General features: G+C 37.2%; 1 protein-coding gene across 2 annotated transcripts; it reads right to left on the bottom strand.

The window, feature by feature from the left end:
- Window positions 1–14401, bottom strand: LOC142978801 (myogenesis-regulating glycosidase-like). Of its 2 annotated transcripts, none has more exons than XM_076123376.1 (9): window positions 14291–14401; window positions 7259–7384; window positions 6702–6908; window positions 5482–6142; window positions 4933–5125; window positions 3361–3470; window positions 2664–2937; window positions 1027–1183; window positions 1–283 (listed from the first exon to the last, which is right to left on the bottom strand). In XM_076123376.1, the coding sequence occupies exons 1-9, from the start codon at window positions 14367–14369 to the stop codon at window positions 9–11; spliced, it is 2082 nt and encodes a 693-aa protein (XP_075979491.1). In that variant the 5' UTR covers window positions 14370–14401; the 3' UTR covers window positions 1–8. The 2 variants fall into 2 exon arrangements, with proteins under 2 accessions (XP_075979491.1, XP_075979492.1); XM_076123377.1 differs by lacking the exon at window positions 14291–14401 and adding an exon at window positions 11915–12023.
- Between the last annotated feature and the right edge of the window lie 692 nt (window positions 14402–15093).

Below are 15093 nucleotides of genomic sequence, written 5' to 3'. Positions count from 1 at the left end.
ATTAAATCTTAATATGTTACCAAACTAACAACTGCACCTAGAAGTACCAGGGTGACAGAACAGAGCAGAGATGCCTGAGAGCCTTCAGCTCTAGGCTTATCTCTCACAAAATAAGGCAAGGTATCTAAAGGAGCTGAGTAGTTGTTTAACCAGATAGGACCTTCGATGTACAGGTTGCGATCACCTTGTTCGTACCAGATGCCAGTAGGTAGATAGATGTTACGGGTTGTAGCACCTTCGGTTAGCACTGGAGCTACCAGGACTGTCTCTCCCAGGAGGTATTCTGGAAGAAAATTGTTGTTCAGTTTGTGATCCACTAATTACGTCTTGTGATCTTTTTCTACTTTATTCTTTATTTTTCTCCCTGCTTTGGGCCTTATGTGATTAATGGACGATCTCTCAGCAGAACTAAGTGTAATTTTTCCAAATTGTAATGCGTTTTTCAGCAGTCCTTTGCATCGTAAAACTTATTTCCAGGAGTAAATTGAAAACTTACGCTTAGAGTAATAAGAAAATGCGGGAATACCGTGATGTAATGTAAACTTTTATTACTTATGACATTGTCATGTCGTGGGAAATTGCGAGAAATTACAACATGTAACAATAGAATGTGCACTACCACGAGGATTTAATGTACGTTTCTTACATTGAAATGAATCATCTGGAACTAATTACATATGACTGGATATATCTGAAAATTCAAAAACTTTTCAGCTTTTCTGTAATATGTTTTACTAGATTTCTGAGAGAGATTTCTGTGCACAAAGGATTAAAACTGTATTTCAGTTCCATTCTGGATCCTTATATTGGACTCTATACTGTTTATTTTTTTATATTTCTAAAGTGCGAGTCGCCACATAGCGAATACGTAACCAAACTGCGGACTGCCATTGGTGATAAAAAAATTGAAAATACCTTTTTTTTGAAAATAGGCATTCGCCTGGTCCAAGAATGGATTCAAAGATCTCGAAAACAACAGTCGTATACACTACTAATGGTAATAAGTCAGGTATAATCTGTTCTCACCATCCCAAATGACAAGCGCCTCTTCATCAGTAGGGTCTATCCACCAGATGGGCTTGTTGACTGGTGTTCCATCAGCCACTGCCGCCTCCATCGCTTCGAAGATCACGTCCGCGTACTCCGCGTGGAGCTCTGCATACTTCTTACTTATTTCTATTGTCTGAAGAAAGATAAATAATGGTCAAATTCTATCACTTTAGTACGTTTCTTTACGGGGTGGGTACTAGCTTCCGCCCGCGACTTCGTTTCCAAAAGTTTTCCCGGGGTAAGAAGTATCCTATGCTTTAATTTCATTAAAATCCTTTAAATATTTTCTAGTGAACGAGTGATACATACATACATCTCTCATAAGCTTTTGCAAATTAGGACTTTTGCTGGCTAAGAATGGCTGGAGAACTTGCATCTCATCAAGGACTAATGACGCTATTTTTCGAGGTACCCTACCTATGTATTTCAAACGATAACTTATTATTTTTTATGGAAGTTTTTTGTTGTCAACTAACCTAACAAGGGTCAAAACAGTTCTTGAAAGAAGACTATGTCTTCAACCCGCGATTAGCGAATGTGACTTTAAGGTTAGTCCTTAAAGTCACATTCGCCTCTCTTAACACTGAAGAAACCAATAATGTTGCTTTTACATTTATTTTACTTATAAAGTTTGAATTACACATTTAAGGATAGAACCACACAGCAAAATACTCAATTGTATCCGCAAAGGAATGGATTAAAAGGTCATTATTCCGACAGAAAATCTTGTAATGAATGAGAGTACGTGCGAACAGAATGATCGACATTATGCAACCTGATATCTTCGTGTCAATAATGATTGTGTCACTACTTTGATTGTTATATCACAATTAATATCGACGCGCTTCTATTCTTTCTGTTTATAATTATGAATCTACAGTCATATACAAAAGTCACTCAAGAATTAAATCAGTCTTTCTTCCAACTATGTTAGAGTCGGCTTCCAGTCTTACCAGATGCAGCTGAATACCGGTATTTTACATAGAGCGACTGAAGTTAATGAGTCTTCCTAAACATGGAGGAACTATATACGTATATAGATATAATATAGCCACCCATCAACAGAACAACCTCGGCTACCGAAGCTTAACCTAAGAGATCGAGCCGTACGGCTGTGGTTACTTAGTTGTGTGTTCAACAAAAATGGGTTAAAATCGTCAATTACTATTGATCTCAATTGCTTTTCTGTTGTTTGTTTGAATTGTTGAAAAACTCAATTTGTTGAGCGACTTTTGTAGCTCACTGTACGTGTATCCATTAATAAAATGTTCTATGTTCTTAGAACAAAGTTGCATTGTTATCAAGATTTGCATGTTTAAAGACTTGTATGGTAATCAGATTTAAATTGTAGAATTGTGTGGAATAACTGCTTTTAATCTATGTTTTCAGATCAAATTAAATGAAGGGGCATGGGTTCGATATGTACATGAAATGAATATTATTTTGTGGGATTTAGAAAATACTCAATATACTAGAAAATTATAATTATTAACGTGGAAAAATATTTATTAGGATAAAAATAAGTGGAAATAATTCCTATTCAGGAGCTAAATAGCACCTACTACAGGTAGGTTATACATATATAACCTTTTATTAAACGTTGCTATTCTTACCTCCTCATCGAAATTCCAGGGTCCGAACGAAAACTGCATCACGGGCAAGAAAGTGTTAGCCTGAACCCATCTTATAAACAGTTCCTTCGTCGGAAGGTCAGCCTGGTCATGGTCTAAATTGAAGCCGTTCCCGCCGATCATGTCGGGCAAGACGAATGGGTAGCCGTTCAGGTTCATCTGGAAGGTGGTGGTGATGATGGTGGGGAGACCGTTGTTGATGCCCCAGATGGAGTCGCGGTCTACCATTCGCGTGTAGATTGGCAGGTCCTGGTTCCTGAGGAGTTGAGAAGCTTTTGAATTGTGTCTTTAGATATTGGGATGTTAATTTAGTTCTTTGATGATTAATTGTGATTAGAAATATTTTTTGTTACTAATAGAAAAGTAGGTACAATTGCCAGTAGTCTGGTCCCGTTCTTCGGGTGTAAACCGAGTACCTGCCCCTATTAAGGCTAAGATTTTAGTGAAAGTATCGTTACTTTTTACTGTTATAAGGATTATAAGATAATTAGGCAGAGTCACGAGTAAACTTTAAAGAAAGAATAATGTATATTAGAAGTGAGAATAATAAAACCGACACTTATTTTACTTCTAGTCTTACCCTCACCCTTTACATAGTAAAATCAGAGAGAAAGGAAGAGGATAAACTGACAGCAAGTACATAGGTAAAAAAAATAAGAAAATTATACCAGTAACTGACCTATATCCAGACCGCACTTCCACCATCTTCCCAAACCTGGCACAGGTCTTCGCGTACTCCTGCACCAGTACATGAGGCTGGAGATCAATGTCACCTTCCAAGGCTGACACCTGCAACATCCACTTTACTGAAATACCTTCGAGAGCCCTCCAAGATTCACGTTATGATACTGTTTATCACTTGCATAATTACTCTGATAATCTCAAGGGTCTACTTGAGAGGTGGAAATTTGAAATAGTCATAAGTTCTTGTTGTGTAAGGTTTTAATGTATAATGCCTTTTGATTTAGTGACGTTTTCAGTTTAATGGAAATACCGTGATCACGCTTTGTTGTCATGGCTCACCCTACGCACAAATTTAACATAAATTAAGATGAAACTAATTTTGTTCCCTCGAAACTAATTTTGTTTCATTCAATATCAACAGAGGTTGAAATTTGCAATAGTTATAAGTTTTGTTGTGTAAGGTTTCTATTACTTTCTACATGATACCTTTAATTTTGTGAAGTTTTCCTTTTTGATTACTATCTGTTCTCATGGGAATAGACAGAAACTTAAAAGCAAGGCAATAGAGCTAGGAACTAAATAAGGCCGGTTGCTTGTGACTAAATATCCAATGTTTTATGATGACTATGCACTGGATTGATGTATTTTTTTTTTATAAAGACAACTCCCGCACTAAGAATTGCTCTTGTGTCGCGGGGACTTTTACAAACATACAAACAACGGACACAAAGCACAACCAGACCCGAAACAATTATTTGTGGATCGCACAAATTATTGCTCCGTGTGGGAATCGAACCCACGACCTCCCGATGCAGTGATATCGGCGTGGTGACCTAAACCACTGCGCCACGGAGGCAGTCAAAAGTCAGTATTATCCTGAAGATCATGTCATGGCTGAAAATCTGTCACCTTGAAGGTGGTAACCACGGTCGATATAATTCGATGGAACGCCGGGTAAATAAATAATGTACCCTAACCTTTAATTTCAATCGCGATTTACACACGATATACATTATAATAATATTATGTGTACAAGACGCGAGGGTTTAAAATAGTTTAACTATTATTTCAGGTACGTAGGGCATTATACGAAGACATTATGTTTATTTAGCTGCTATGAAAGTTAAATACACAAGTTAAACAAATACAGTTGACCCCTATCGTAACATTTTTGACAATGAGACAGAAATTTATCAGAAACTTGATTACGAAAGTCTTTGCAAGAAGTGCAAATTAAACTATATACTTATTTGATAACATCGAAAGATCGCAATTACGCTACTTCATGCTATGAAAATGTATGAGGCGTATTTGCAAACACAATCATATTTTAAATAAGTCTCTCTTTAAAGGTGCTCCCACATAGCAGATATATAATGTTATACAACATTGTGTAACACGATAAAAAAACAATTTTAATAAAATGTTTAAACAAATTTGTTTAAAGACAAATGTAATAAGTCAGTTTCTAACGTTATACAACTGCTGTGTGGGAGCACCTTAACGAAAAACCTTTTCAAACAAAGATAAAACGAATTAAAAAAGAAAAATCTTCATCATCACCTACCTCTGGAGCGAAACTAGCTTCCCCAGCATCAACCTTCACGCTGTCAATGTCATATGTGTCCAGTAGAGTCCTGACTCGCTGGTACCACCACTCCGCGGCGCGAGGGTTGGTGAAGTCGATGTACCCTGCGACAGAACCGTTGTTGTTCCACCAGCTCGTCGCGGTGCTGCCTGACTCGTCTGCTACGAAGTAACTGGAGAAAGGTGTTGGCTAATTTTAATCAGGAATTGTTAAGTAATTAATAATTCAAGTTTAAGTTTTAAGTTTCCGGCTGGGCTAGCATCTCCTCCAGATATTAGAAATAGGCAAGTCTTTCATTTTCAGTTATTTGCATTCCTATAAAAAATATTCAAAGAATTTTCAAGCTAACAAGATTGCGCTACGAGGTCATCCACATACCCATTTTAGCAAGTGGCAATTAAATTAATTCTTCTCATAGATAACTTAAAAAATCACAAGTTTTGAACGTAGGATCAATTGCTCTTGCTAACGTTCGGTAAAGTTAGTGCCATTGTATCTGATAACTTTAATATTATAAGTCATACTAACCCGTTAGTCAGCGCATCAGTATACCAAGGTTCACAATTCCTATTGATAAACGGATGCACCCAAATCGTGACTCTAAAACCTATCTCCTTAAGGTCTTTAACCGTCTGCTTCAAATCCGTAAACTTCTCCTCATTCACCGTCAAAGATCCATAGCAAGTTTCCCACAAATCATCAATTTCAATCTGGGAATTATTGAAGCCGTAATCTACTATTTGTAGCGCGAATTCCATTAGTTTAGTCTCATTTATTTCTCTGGAGTACTGAGCCCACGTAGACCAGATAGGGTGCTGTACCATTCTGTAATCTGGCGTATCAGAAGGCTTACCCAAATAGTTATCAACTGCATGTTCGTGGGCTTTCTTTACGTCTGATAAGATCCAGATATCGTAAGCTAAGACTACGTGCTCCCTTTTCGACGAATAAGGTTCCGCTATTTGTGCTCCGAAGCAAATGTGATTGGCCATTAAGTTTTTATAGTCGACGAATAAAGGTACTTGGGGGTGTACGAAGACGTATTCTCCGGCTGAATTGAGCCAGTATCTCTCCATGATAGCTCCGTTGTCTGATTCTTTGTTGTAGCTAGCTGAGTAAGTCTGTGCAGCCGATTCTACTGGGTATATTTGATTTTCTTGCATTGGACCTGCGTACCAGTGTTTTGTACCTGAAAATAGAAATCAGAAAATGATTAAACCTCTGATTTAAACCAATTTGAAGATGTTATTTTCTTTGTTTTGCAAGTCAATTAAATTATTAAATAGTATTTATCTTTTTCAGGATTTCCAAGTAACAAATCAAATTTTGGAAATCGTGAATCAGTAATTGAGTATACTCGCACTCGTGACTGACTGTAGCTGTCCTATCTTACGATCTTCCAGCGTTTATAGAAATAGCCGTAATCAGCATTACCGATGAGATTCAAAAACAGTTACATATTTTTCTTATCATATGGTTAGTGGTCAACCTAGTGTCAAAGTTGTTCAAGCCGCCTGAAAGGCCTTTGACATGGCTTAACGACTGTTATCTTAATTGACAACAACCGGGGCCGACTTTTTACGAGCCCTTCGAAGCACGGAGACGCTCAGTTCAAATACCACTAAGCGGACACCCATCTATGGAATGACCGCGCCAAGGTTTGCTTAACCCACAGATCGTTTACCGGCCGGTGAGCACAACTGGCTATGAGCGACCGATGTGATTCAAAAACAGTGAACTGCACTTACCAAAATCCAGGCAATCTTCAAGCCTGGTCATAGCATTGGCTTGCCATTTGAACTTGATGCCTCTGGCGTTTCTCTCCTCATCGTACAGCGTGTTGATCGTGAGGTTTGTGGTCCCCATGATGATGACCATGCCACCTTCCACTTCTTCAGCAACGAAGGGGCCGGTGAGGGTGCGTCCTATCTGACCGAGGACATTGCGCTCTTTGTCTGAAATGGACAAAGAGATTTTTGTAAAAAATTGTGTTTTATTTAGGCAGTCTACAGATTGATTATGTTATTATAATGCTCATTCTTTGCTCAAAATAAATAAAATTTTGTTGCTCGTTTTCTTTCTTCTGTGGTAGCGTATATAGAATTCCTGGGTTCGGTTTCGGGCTTATGCAGTGATTTTAGGTATTTTTCAGCTGTTTTAAACGAATCACTTAGTGCCTGGTTGATCCTTATCGAGAACGTTAAACGTATTTTTATCAAATTAATTAAGGCGCCTCTATATTCATGAAAGTTTGCTATAGTAAGAGCCTGGGTTTTATTTCTGACTGGGTTATTTGTTACGTTACCTTGAATGAGAACCAGGTCGAATCCCCCAGTGAGGACAGGCTCGAGGTTGAGTGTGACGTCATCAGCGCGGCTGCTCTCCACCGACACGGTGGCGGAGTGCGCACGCGCACCCAGCGATAGTAGCGCTGTCATAATACAGATTATAACTGATAATGCATTTATACTATACTTATTGTTTTTGACGTTATCCCACGTTAAGTAGGGGCCGTTAAAAGTCGGTACAGCATGTTTTCTTTTTAAAAGATATGTTGTCAAGGGATTTGGCTTATGTTTTTATGACCGGCCTGCCTGACGTCAAACTTCCTTGGGAGTCCTAAGTATGGTGGGAGTTTCTGATGGGAAATTAGGCAGTGGTGTGGAAGCGGAATATTTACTAATCTAGGATATACATAGGGCGGGGCTGTGGCACGTTGCAGCTGTGGTGAAAGAGCTGCAGTGGCCCAGATAGGTCGAGATCGCATGCCCTCTATGTTATGATATGATAAGTAGAGGCTTATGGATCTACCCGATCATACATCCCTGACAAAATTATTATATGCGAAAGTTTAAATGGATGTTACTCAATCACGCCAAAACTACTGAACGGATTTTGATAGTTGACTTAAATTTCAGGTTCGATTTCCAACAAATTTAAATTAGAGTTCGAAGTCGTTACTTTAAGTTCGAAGTCAAACAAAGCCGGGTGAAGAGCTACTATCGTTAATATCAACAATCAGTCACCCAAAAACCACACAGCTAAAGTGGCTCACTGAGTCATATCCATGTTTATCAACAAGCCAGATATCTCTTAGATAAAACTACTTAGATTACATGTATGACTTTGTATGACTACTTTTACATATATTGTCACTTTAGCCAAATGTCAATCGATTTATGATAATGATTTGGATGAAATTGTACGTTGCTTGGTGATTAGATGCAAACAAATAAATGGTGATAGCCCCGCCCCCTTTTATATGGGACTAACATTGTTAATGTCGAAACTTGGGTGTCCTACATCCTTGCTTTATACGATTGGATATAGCAGGTGTGATGACTTGTAAGGTACCCGCGGGTATTAAGGCCTAGCTAAGGGAGATTTGTAATAAAATGAAGAATATCCAATATAATCAACCAGTTTTTATAATAATCAGTCATGTACTTATATTACTACCGAGTTTAAACAAAAAATAGCTTCTAAAGCTTAAAACTAAAACATTATATCACTTTTAAAAAAACGCTGTCTTTAGGCCTTATTATAATAGGGTAGGGTAAAAAGGCCTATACTATAAACTATTCAAAAATCAACTTAAACTAAGTAAATTAATATTCTTGACATCAATAATCATTAACATAAGGCAATAGAAAGCATAGTAGTCTTAATAAATTAAATAAATTGTCCTTATTCGCATCCATCAGGACATTGAAAATCATCAGTATATTCTGCATTCAAACCGACACATTCTTCGTGGTACCACTTGAAGCATCGCGAACATTGCCTCATTGCATCATCCATTCTATCTTCTTTGCAGGCATGACCGTACCGATAATTTTTTTTTTGTGATTTATTTTTGTCAGATCGCCTTCTGACCACAATGCTCGTTTGGGAGGCATCGTGACTGTAAGCACTGAAAACAATAATAAATAAATTGAAAATATAAACTACGTATATACTACCCACTAACAAACATTTTAAAAACACGCTCCTACTTATATAGCAGTTAAAAAAATAGGAGTATAATAAGGCCTATTGTAAAATTTTATAGGCCTTAATATCCGCCAACCACCTATTTACAGAAAAGAATAATAATATAATTTTTATAACTACAAGTCTCTTAAAACGGTAATCTAAGGACAAGCATACGTTAATTAATAAGCGGACAGTCAATACAGGTTTGTAAATATGATATTTTCTAAACAACTTACGTTTTACTGGAGTCAATTTTTATAATTCGTGCTGCTGAACCGCACTTCTGAATGATTTCGACGATATTTGCGGGGGGAGAAGTGCAAGAGTGCGTCCGCCACTTTGCAGCGACTCGTATACGCTCTGAGCTTGTGTGACTGTAATCTTGATCGTCTACTACTGTATGTCGTACGTTTTTTGTTATTTAGGCCTTATTACCCGACAGGCCTTAATACCCGCAGGTACCTTATATATTGTGATGTCTGTAATATTTTTGTTTTCAATGGTAACCGACTTTTCAAGTCCATTTGAAAAGAATTGCCGAGCGCTACGGCGAGGGCTATTGCACTTCAATCGCCCGTTTGATACAACCGAGAGTTCTTTACATTGGGTCTTCCGAGTTCAGTTTGCATTCTTTAACACCTATTTGTTTTCTAGTTGTTTTTCCACATTTATAGTATAAAAAATATTAATTTAAAGATTCGTCCTCAGTTGTCGGAAAAATCTCGCTACAAACATACAAAAAACATAAACGGCCTAATTGATAACCTTTCTCCCTTTCCTTTTAAGTTGGTAATGAATAGTTAACGTCAAACTGCTGTATAAGGTCTTTCTTTCAGTATGAGAGAGGAGTTAAGTCTTAAGTCTGCTATTGTATATTATGGTCTAAAAGACAACTCCCACACTAAGAACAGCTCTTGTGTCACGGGGATCTTTACAAACATACAAACAACAGACACAAAATACAATCAGAGCCGAAACAATTATAAATTATATTATTTGTGGATCGACTTAGCATCCTCTCAATATTGAATAACTATCTACTATAATCTAATAACTGCCCCTGTGGCGCATTCTGTAGTGTAGGTATGTGACTGCCTTAAAGAGGTCTCGGGTGTGAAACCTGGGTCATGTAAAAAGTATTTACTTAGTTTTTCTGTTGAGATTGCCCAGAGTTAGCAAGACGAGGTCGTAGACCTCTGTGTCTCGGAGATCACGTTAAGCCGTCGTCCTGCGCCTGATCTCTCAATGGTCGTGTCGGTATAGCCGGCCGGACTAAGGGAGCAAAGGAACAGAGAGTGTACCTGTGTATTGTGCGCTCTCTTGGACACTATATTATTAATCTTTTGATAATTAAATAGGTACTAAGAAGTTTATCATGTCTAAAATATTTGATAGTCTAAAAATAGTATACGCCCACATGGTCAGCGTTAGTGGACAAAGAATGACCATCTTACCCCCGGTTTCTGAGTAAATTTAACGGTAGTTTATCTATTCAATAAGGTTTTTTTTATATGAGTTTTAACGCTATTGAATAGATAAACTACCGCTAAATTTACCTCAGAAACCGGGGGTTAGTTATCTAAGGCTTTATATTATGTAATGTATGTATCCTACTTCTGATATATTAAATTCTCGTGTCACAATGCTAGTTACCTTACACCTCCGAAAAGGCTATTTCTATTTTTACCAAATTTTATACGCATATTCAGTAAAGCTAAGAATCGGCTTCTGTCTAGTTTTCAAACTCCTAAATGATAAGTGTTGCTTTTTGGTTTTTAATTTATGTGGCAAAACAACGTTTGCCTGCTCAGCTAGTAATATTATAAATGCGAAAGTTCGTAAGTGTATATGGATGGATGTATGTTTGTTGCACTTTCACGAAAGAACTACTGGACAGATTTTAATGAAATTCGGTGCACTGAGTAGCTTATGACTTGGATTAACATAAAGGATTTTTTTACCCCGGGATTTTTTTACGCGGACCAAGCCGAAAGCAGAAGTTAGTAATGAATAAAGGCGGACTTAATGATTCAGATATTCCCTGCCATTCTGCCTTTGTTTTCTACTCGTTCAGAAAGATTACTGCAGTCAAACTTACTGTTAAATTAATTAATTTGTAATGTTCTTTTGGCTAATATTCAGCACCGGCGAGTTTCAGATTCCAGCCAACGGTGCAGGGCTTTGTTTATAGAGTCCAAGTGTGTGCGAAAAGGTACACTCTCTTTATTATCATTCTTATGGCCCGGTGGGATGGATAACCGACACGACCAGTCAGGCGCAGGACCGAATTACGTGCTTTCCGAGACATGGAGGTCTTCCATCTCAAATTCTAGCTCTGGAGTAAGAATTGCCCAGGCAATCAATGGAGCCTTTTTTTTGTGGTCAGACCGGGGATTGGTTTCCGAAACCTTTTCACGAATTTCGTATTTACAAAGAAATGCGCCACAGAGGCACCCAAATAAGTCTAAGTAGGTATATATCAGTACCCCCCCGACGGGTCTCCACCTTGCTGCTTAGTAGCCGCAACCTTGAGTCCACGGATTCGGTTGCGGTGAACCAAGAGGGACCCAGTGGAGAGGCCGCTTCCCTGTCTGGGCGGTACCGCTGTAACCCGGTTGACCAAAGCGGCCGGCCGGCTGTTGGGCGGGGCAGCACCGCGCATTTTAAATGGTAATAATTTATTTCATAGCGATATTTAGTAGCAAGAACCAGAAAACTAAACTCGTCGCTAGCGTTTTATGCGAGCAATTTACTTATTTCTAAAATTAAAAATTACCCTAAATTTTTCTAAAGTAACCCTATCCTACGGTAGGTACCTACTTATATTTTTTACAGAATAATCTTAAGATTGACGTAAAAAAAAGTCATCTGGCTTTCTTTTACCTTTACTTCCTGAATTATTAGCTTAAACATAGTAACTTTGATCTACATATAAAAATATACCTTTAACAATAATATTCTCAAATAAATGTTTAAAAAAACTCACCTAGGAAAGTACCAATGGCCGCCATCGCGCAACACAGATGAACAACGTATGTCAAAACTCGTGATACGGATTGATAACGATTGGCAACTGATCATATCATCTTATTCAGTGATCTCCATCGTATTTGTAAATCAACGATAAGGAGATTCTGCTCTTATTGATATGAGTCAATTTGTTAGGTATTCAAGAGATTATGGAGCAATGAAAAACTGTCCAACAGTCAGAACATGAAACAAATTTGCAAAATTCCAACGGTTAAAAAGTGACACAAATTAAACGGTCTGTTAAAATTCCGACTGTTAAGTTAACTTATATTTATTTAAGAGTGGTAATACTGGGATTAAATCTGTTCAAATTTTAGCCGATTACCTATACTTATTCGGAACTGGTGAATTTTGCCGTAAATATTCTCCGTACGTCTAAATCAAATACAGTCAGTTACAAAAGTGACAACTAATTAGTCTGTCATGCTTACAAATCATATTTTCATTGATTGATAAAACGATTTTAATCTAAAAATCCTTCGGAATTTGATATTAATCTGGCGTTCATTTTGACGGACTTTTTACAATAATGCGTAGGATACGTAAAGGATTGGTTTGAATTGACCTTATCTTATCTTAGGGGTGGGGGTGTCGGCTTACAGCCGCTGATATTTCGACCACTGACGACTTTTTGTGTTATCCCCACTTTTACTACTTCAAATGCTGGGGGGCAGTCCAAAACTGATTAGTTCTTCGTCTTATATATCCTAATGAATACAAAACAATGCTTCGTGGAAACTTATTTTTGTGTAATTATTCAGGACTAGCTGACCCGCGCAACTTCGCTTGCGTCACCTAAGAGAATGGGTCAAAATTTTCCCAGTTTTTGTAACATTTTTCGTTGCTGCTCCGCTCCTAATGACCGTAGCGTGATGTTATATAGCCTATAACCTTCCTTGATAAATGGGCTATCTAACCCTGAAAGAATTTTTCAAATCGGACCAGTAGTTCCTGAGATTAGCGCGTTCAAACAAACAAACTAACAAACAAACAAACTCTTCAGCTTTATTATATTAGTATAGATATGAGGTCAGCTCAATACTTAGAGCTAAAGTTTGCATCAGGTCCTAAGAGCCTACAATGGTTCGAGAAAACGAAATTTGGAGAAATATTGAAGGTGCTAAAGGTGGTTTATGACTTTTTCCTATTCTATTTTGACTCGGAACAGGCAGTATCGGATAAGCATGCCCTATATTCCTATACCATAGCTCGACAGACATTTTATAACGGTAAGATTTGTAGTAAAAAACAAACGAAAATTTTAATTTGAAAATTGAATATTCGTAGCGCTTTTGCACCAGACTGGGATTTGGGAGAAAGATTTTGTGTAGAATAACAGGAAAACGCTGGTTTTCATTCAATCTTTAATAATAAAGCGATTAGCTGATATAGATTTTCAACGTAAAAACCAGCTTCCGTGTGCACCGACACAGTTGCGCCCGATTTTTTGGACACCCATCCTTATCTATGCTTAGTAATATAAAGCTGAAGATTTTATTAATTTGAAGCTAATCTCAGGAAGTAGGTACTGGTTCGAATCGAAAATACTTATATTTTTTGTTAGGAGTCCATGGGTTATGGACGAACATATATGTATAATAGGGGTATATAATAACACGCTATGGCTAATAGAAGTGAAGCAGCAATAAAATGTATATTATATTGTAAAAACGTAAAAAATTAAGTTCACGCGGGCGAAGTTGCGAGCGGCGGGAAAGTAATGTTGTCGGGAAATATGATTATTGTGTTAACTATTTTGCCATTTTTCAATAACGCAACTAATAATAATTGGTAGGTAATTCTTGTCGCTTAGGTACAAAAGTTAAAGTTTCAACATTTATAGTAGGTATACATAAAGTGCCAACCCAAATATGTGTGTAGCGAACGTAACTAGAAAATGCATCATAAATAATTCAATAGTTTTCGACTATTACTAGAGGACCCGGCTTTGCTCTCGTTAAAGTTAAGAAAAATAAAAGTTGACTTTCATCTCCTATTTGAACCTGGTAGGTGTTGAACAATCAAAAATAAAGAAGCACATGTTTATTTCAAACTTTCATCCCCGTTTTAAAGCCTCTAGGGTGGATAACTGAACATCCTTTCTTAGGGGGCACTTACATCACAAAAGGTACCCCATGTCCAAATATCATATTTCTTACTGCTATAGTTTATGCTGTACGATGATTATCAATCAGTCAAGACAAGTAACGTTACATAATTATGTAAGATAGATAGATAAACGTTAACGACGTATTTCCTTTTCCATTGTCACAGCTCTATACATGTAAATAATCTAGATTTTAAGATATCTATTAGTAAATAAATAAATTACCTATCACGGTACATTGGCGGGTCAACACAGCATCCTTGCAGATTGTATAAAACAAGATTAAAATATGTATCACCAACATTTTCTTACACCATTTTCCGCCCCTGTATAATAATTTTATCATTGTATCTTATATACTTGATAACATAATAGTAAAAGAGAGAGATAGAAACAACTTTAAAGGACGATAAAGCGAGACAGATATACTACTTAGACTTGACTCAGGTGCCTTAGCACTGCAGTGTGTGGTGGATAGATCTATGAACATTATCAATTATCTATTTTAATAAGTGTGATTAATTACTGTTAACACTTATAGACATTTCACGATAAAAGATAATTCATTATTTTTAGGTAGAAATTTCGTTTACAGATAAAATTTTTCATGAATGACTACCCTGAATCGCGAATTTCTATCTCTTTTGACTACCGACAGCCGGCTAGTTATCGAATTATTTTCTATGAAAATCTGATCAGCGCCTCTAGCGGATGCCATAGGAACGATTTTTTAAATTAAATGACACACTCTCGGGCCTCGATAGTACCGACTGTACATAATCTAGCTACTGTAGCAGACAGCATCGAAAGTTTAAGTGAAACGAAAAAAGTACCTAAAATGTTTTGGTAAGTAACACGAAATTTCATCACATTTGATATTCTATAGAAGTGTGAAACGATATAAGTATGTCATTATTAAGATAATGTCAATTTACTTCTGGTGTTTTTCCTTTAAACAAATTTGTTTGTTTCCGCGTCATATTTGAGGACTCATCTGTCGTTCAAATCAAGATCACGAACTTTCGATG

The sequence above is a fragment of the Anticarsia gemmatalis genome, chromosome 15 (genome assembly GCF_050436995.1).
Source record: "Anticarsia gemmatalis isolate Benzon Research Colony breed Stoneville strain chromosome 15, ilAntGemm2 primary, whole genome shotgun sequence".
NCBI classification, from domain to species: Eukaryota; Metazoa; Arthropoda; class Insecta; order Lepidoptera; family Erebidae; genus Anticarsia; species Anticarsia gemmatalis.
Note: the sequence above shows the minus strand (reverse complement) of the source record. Positions and strands in the feature narration are given on the sequence as shown.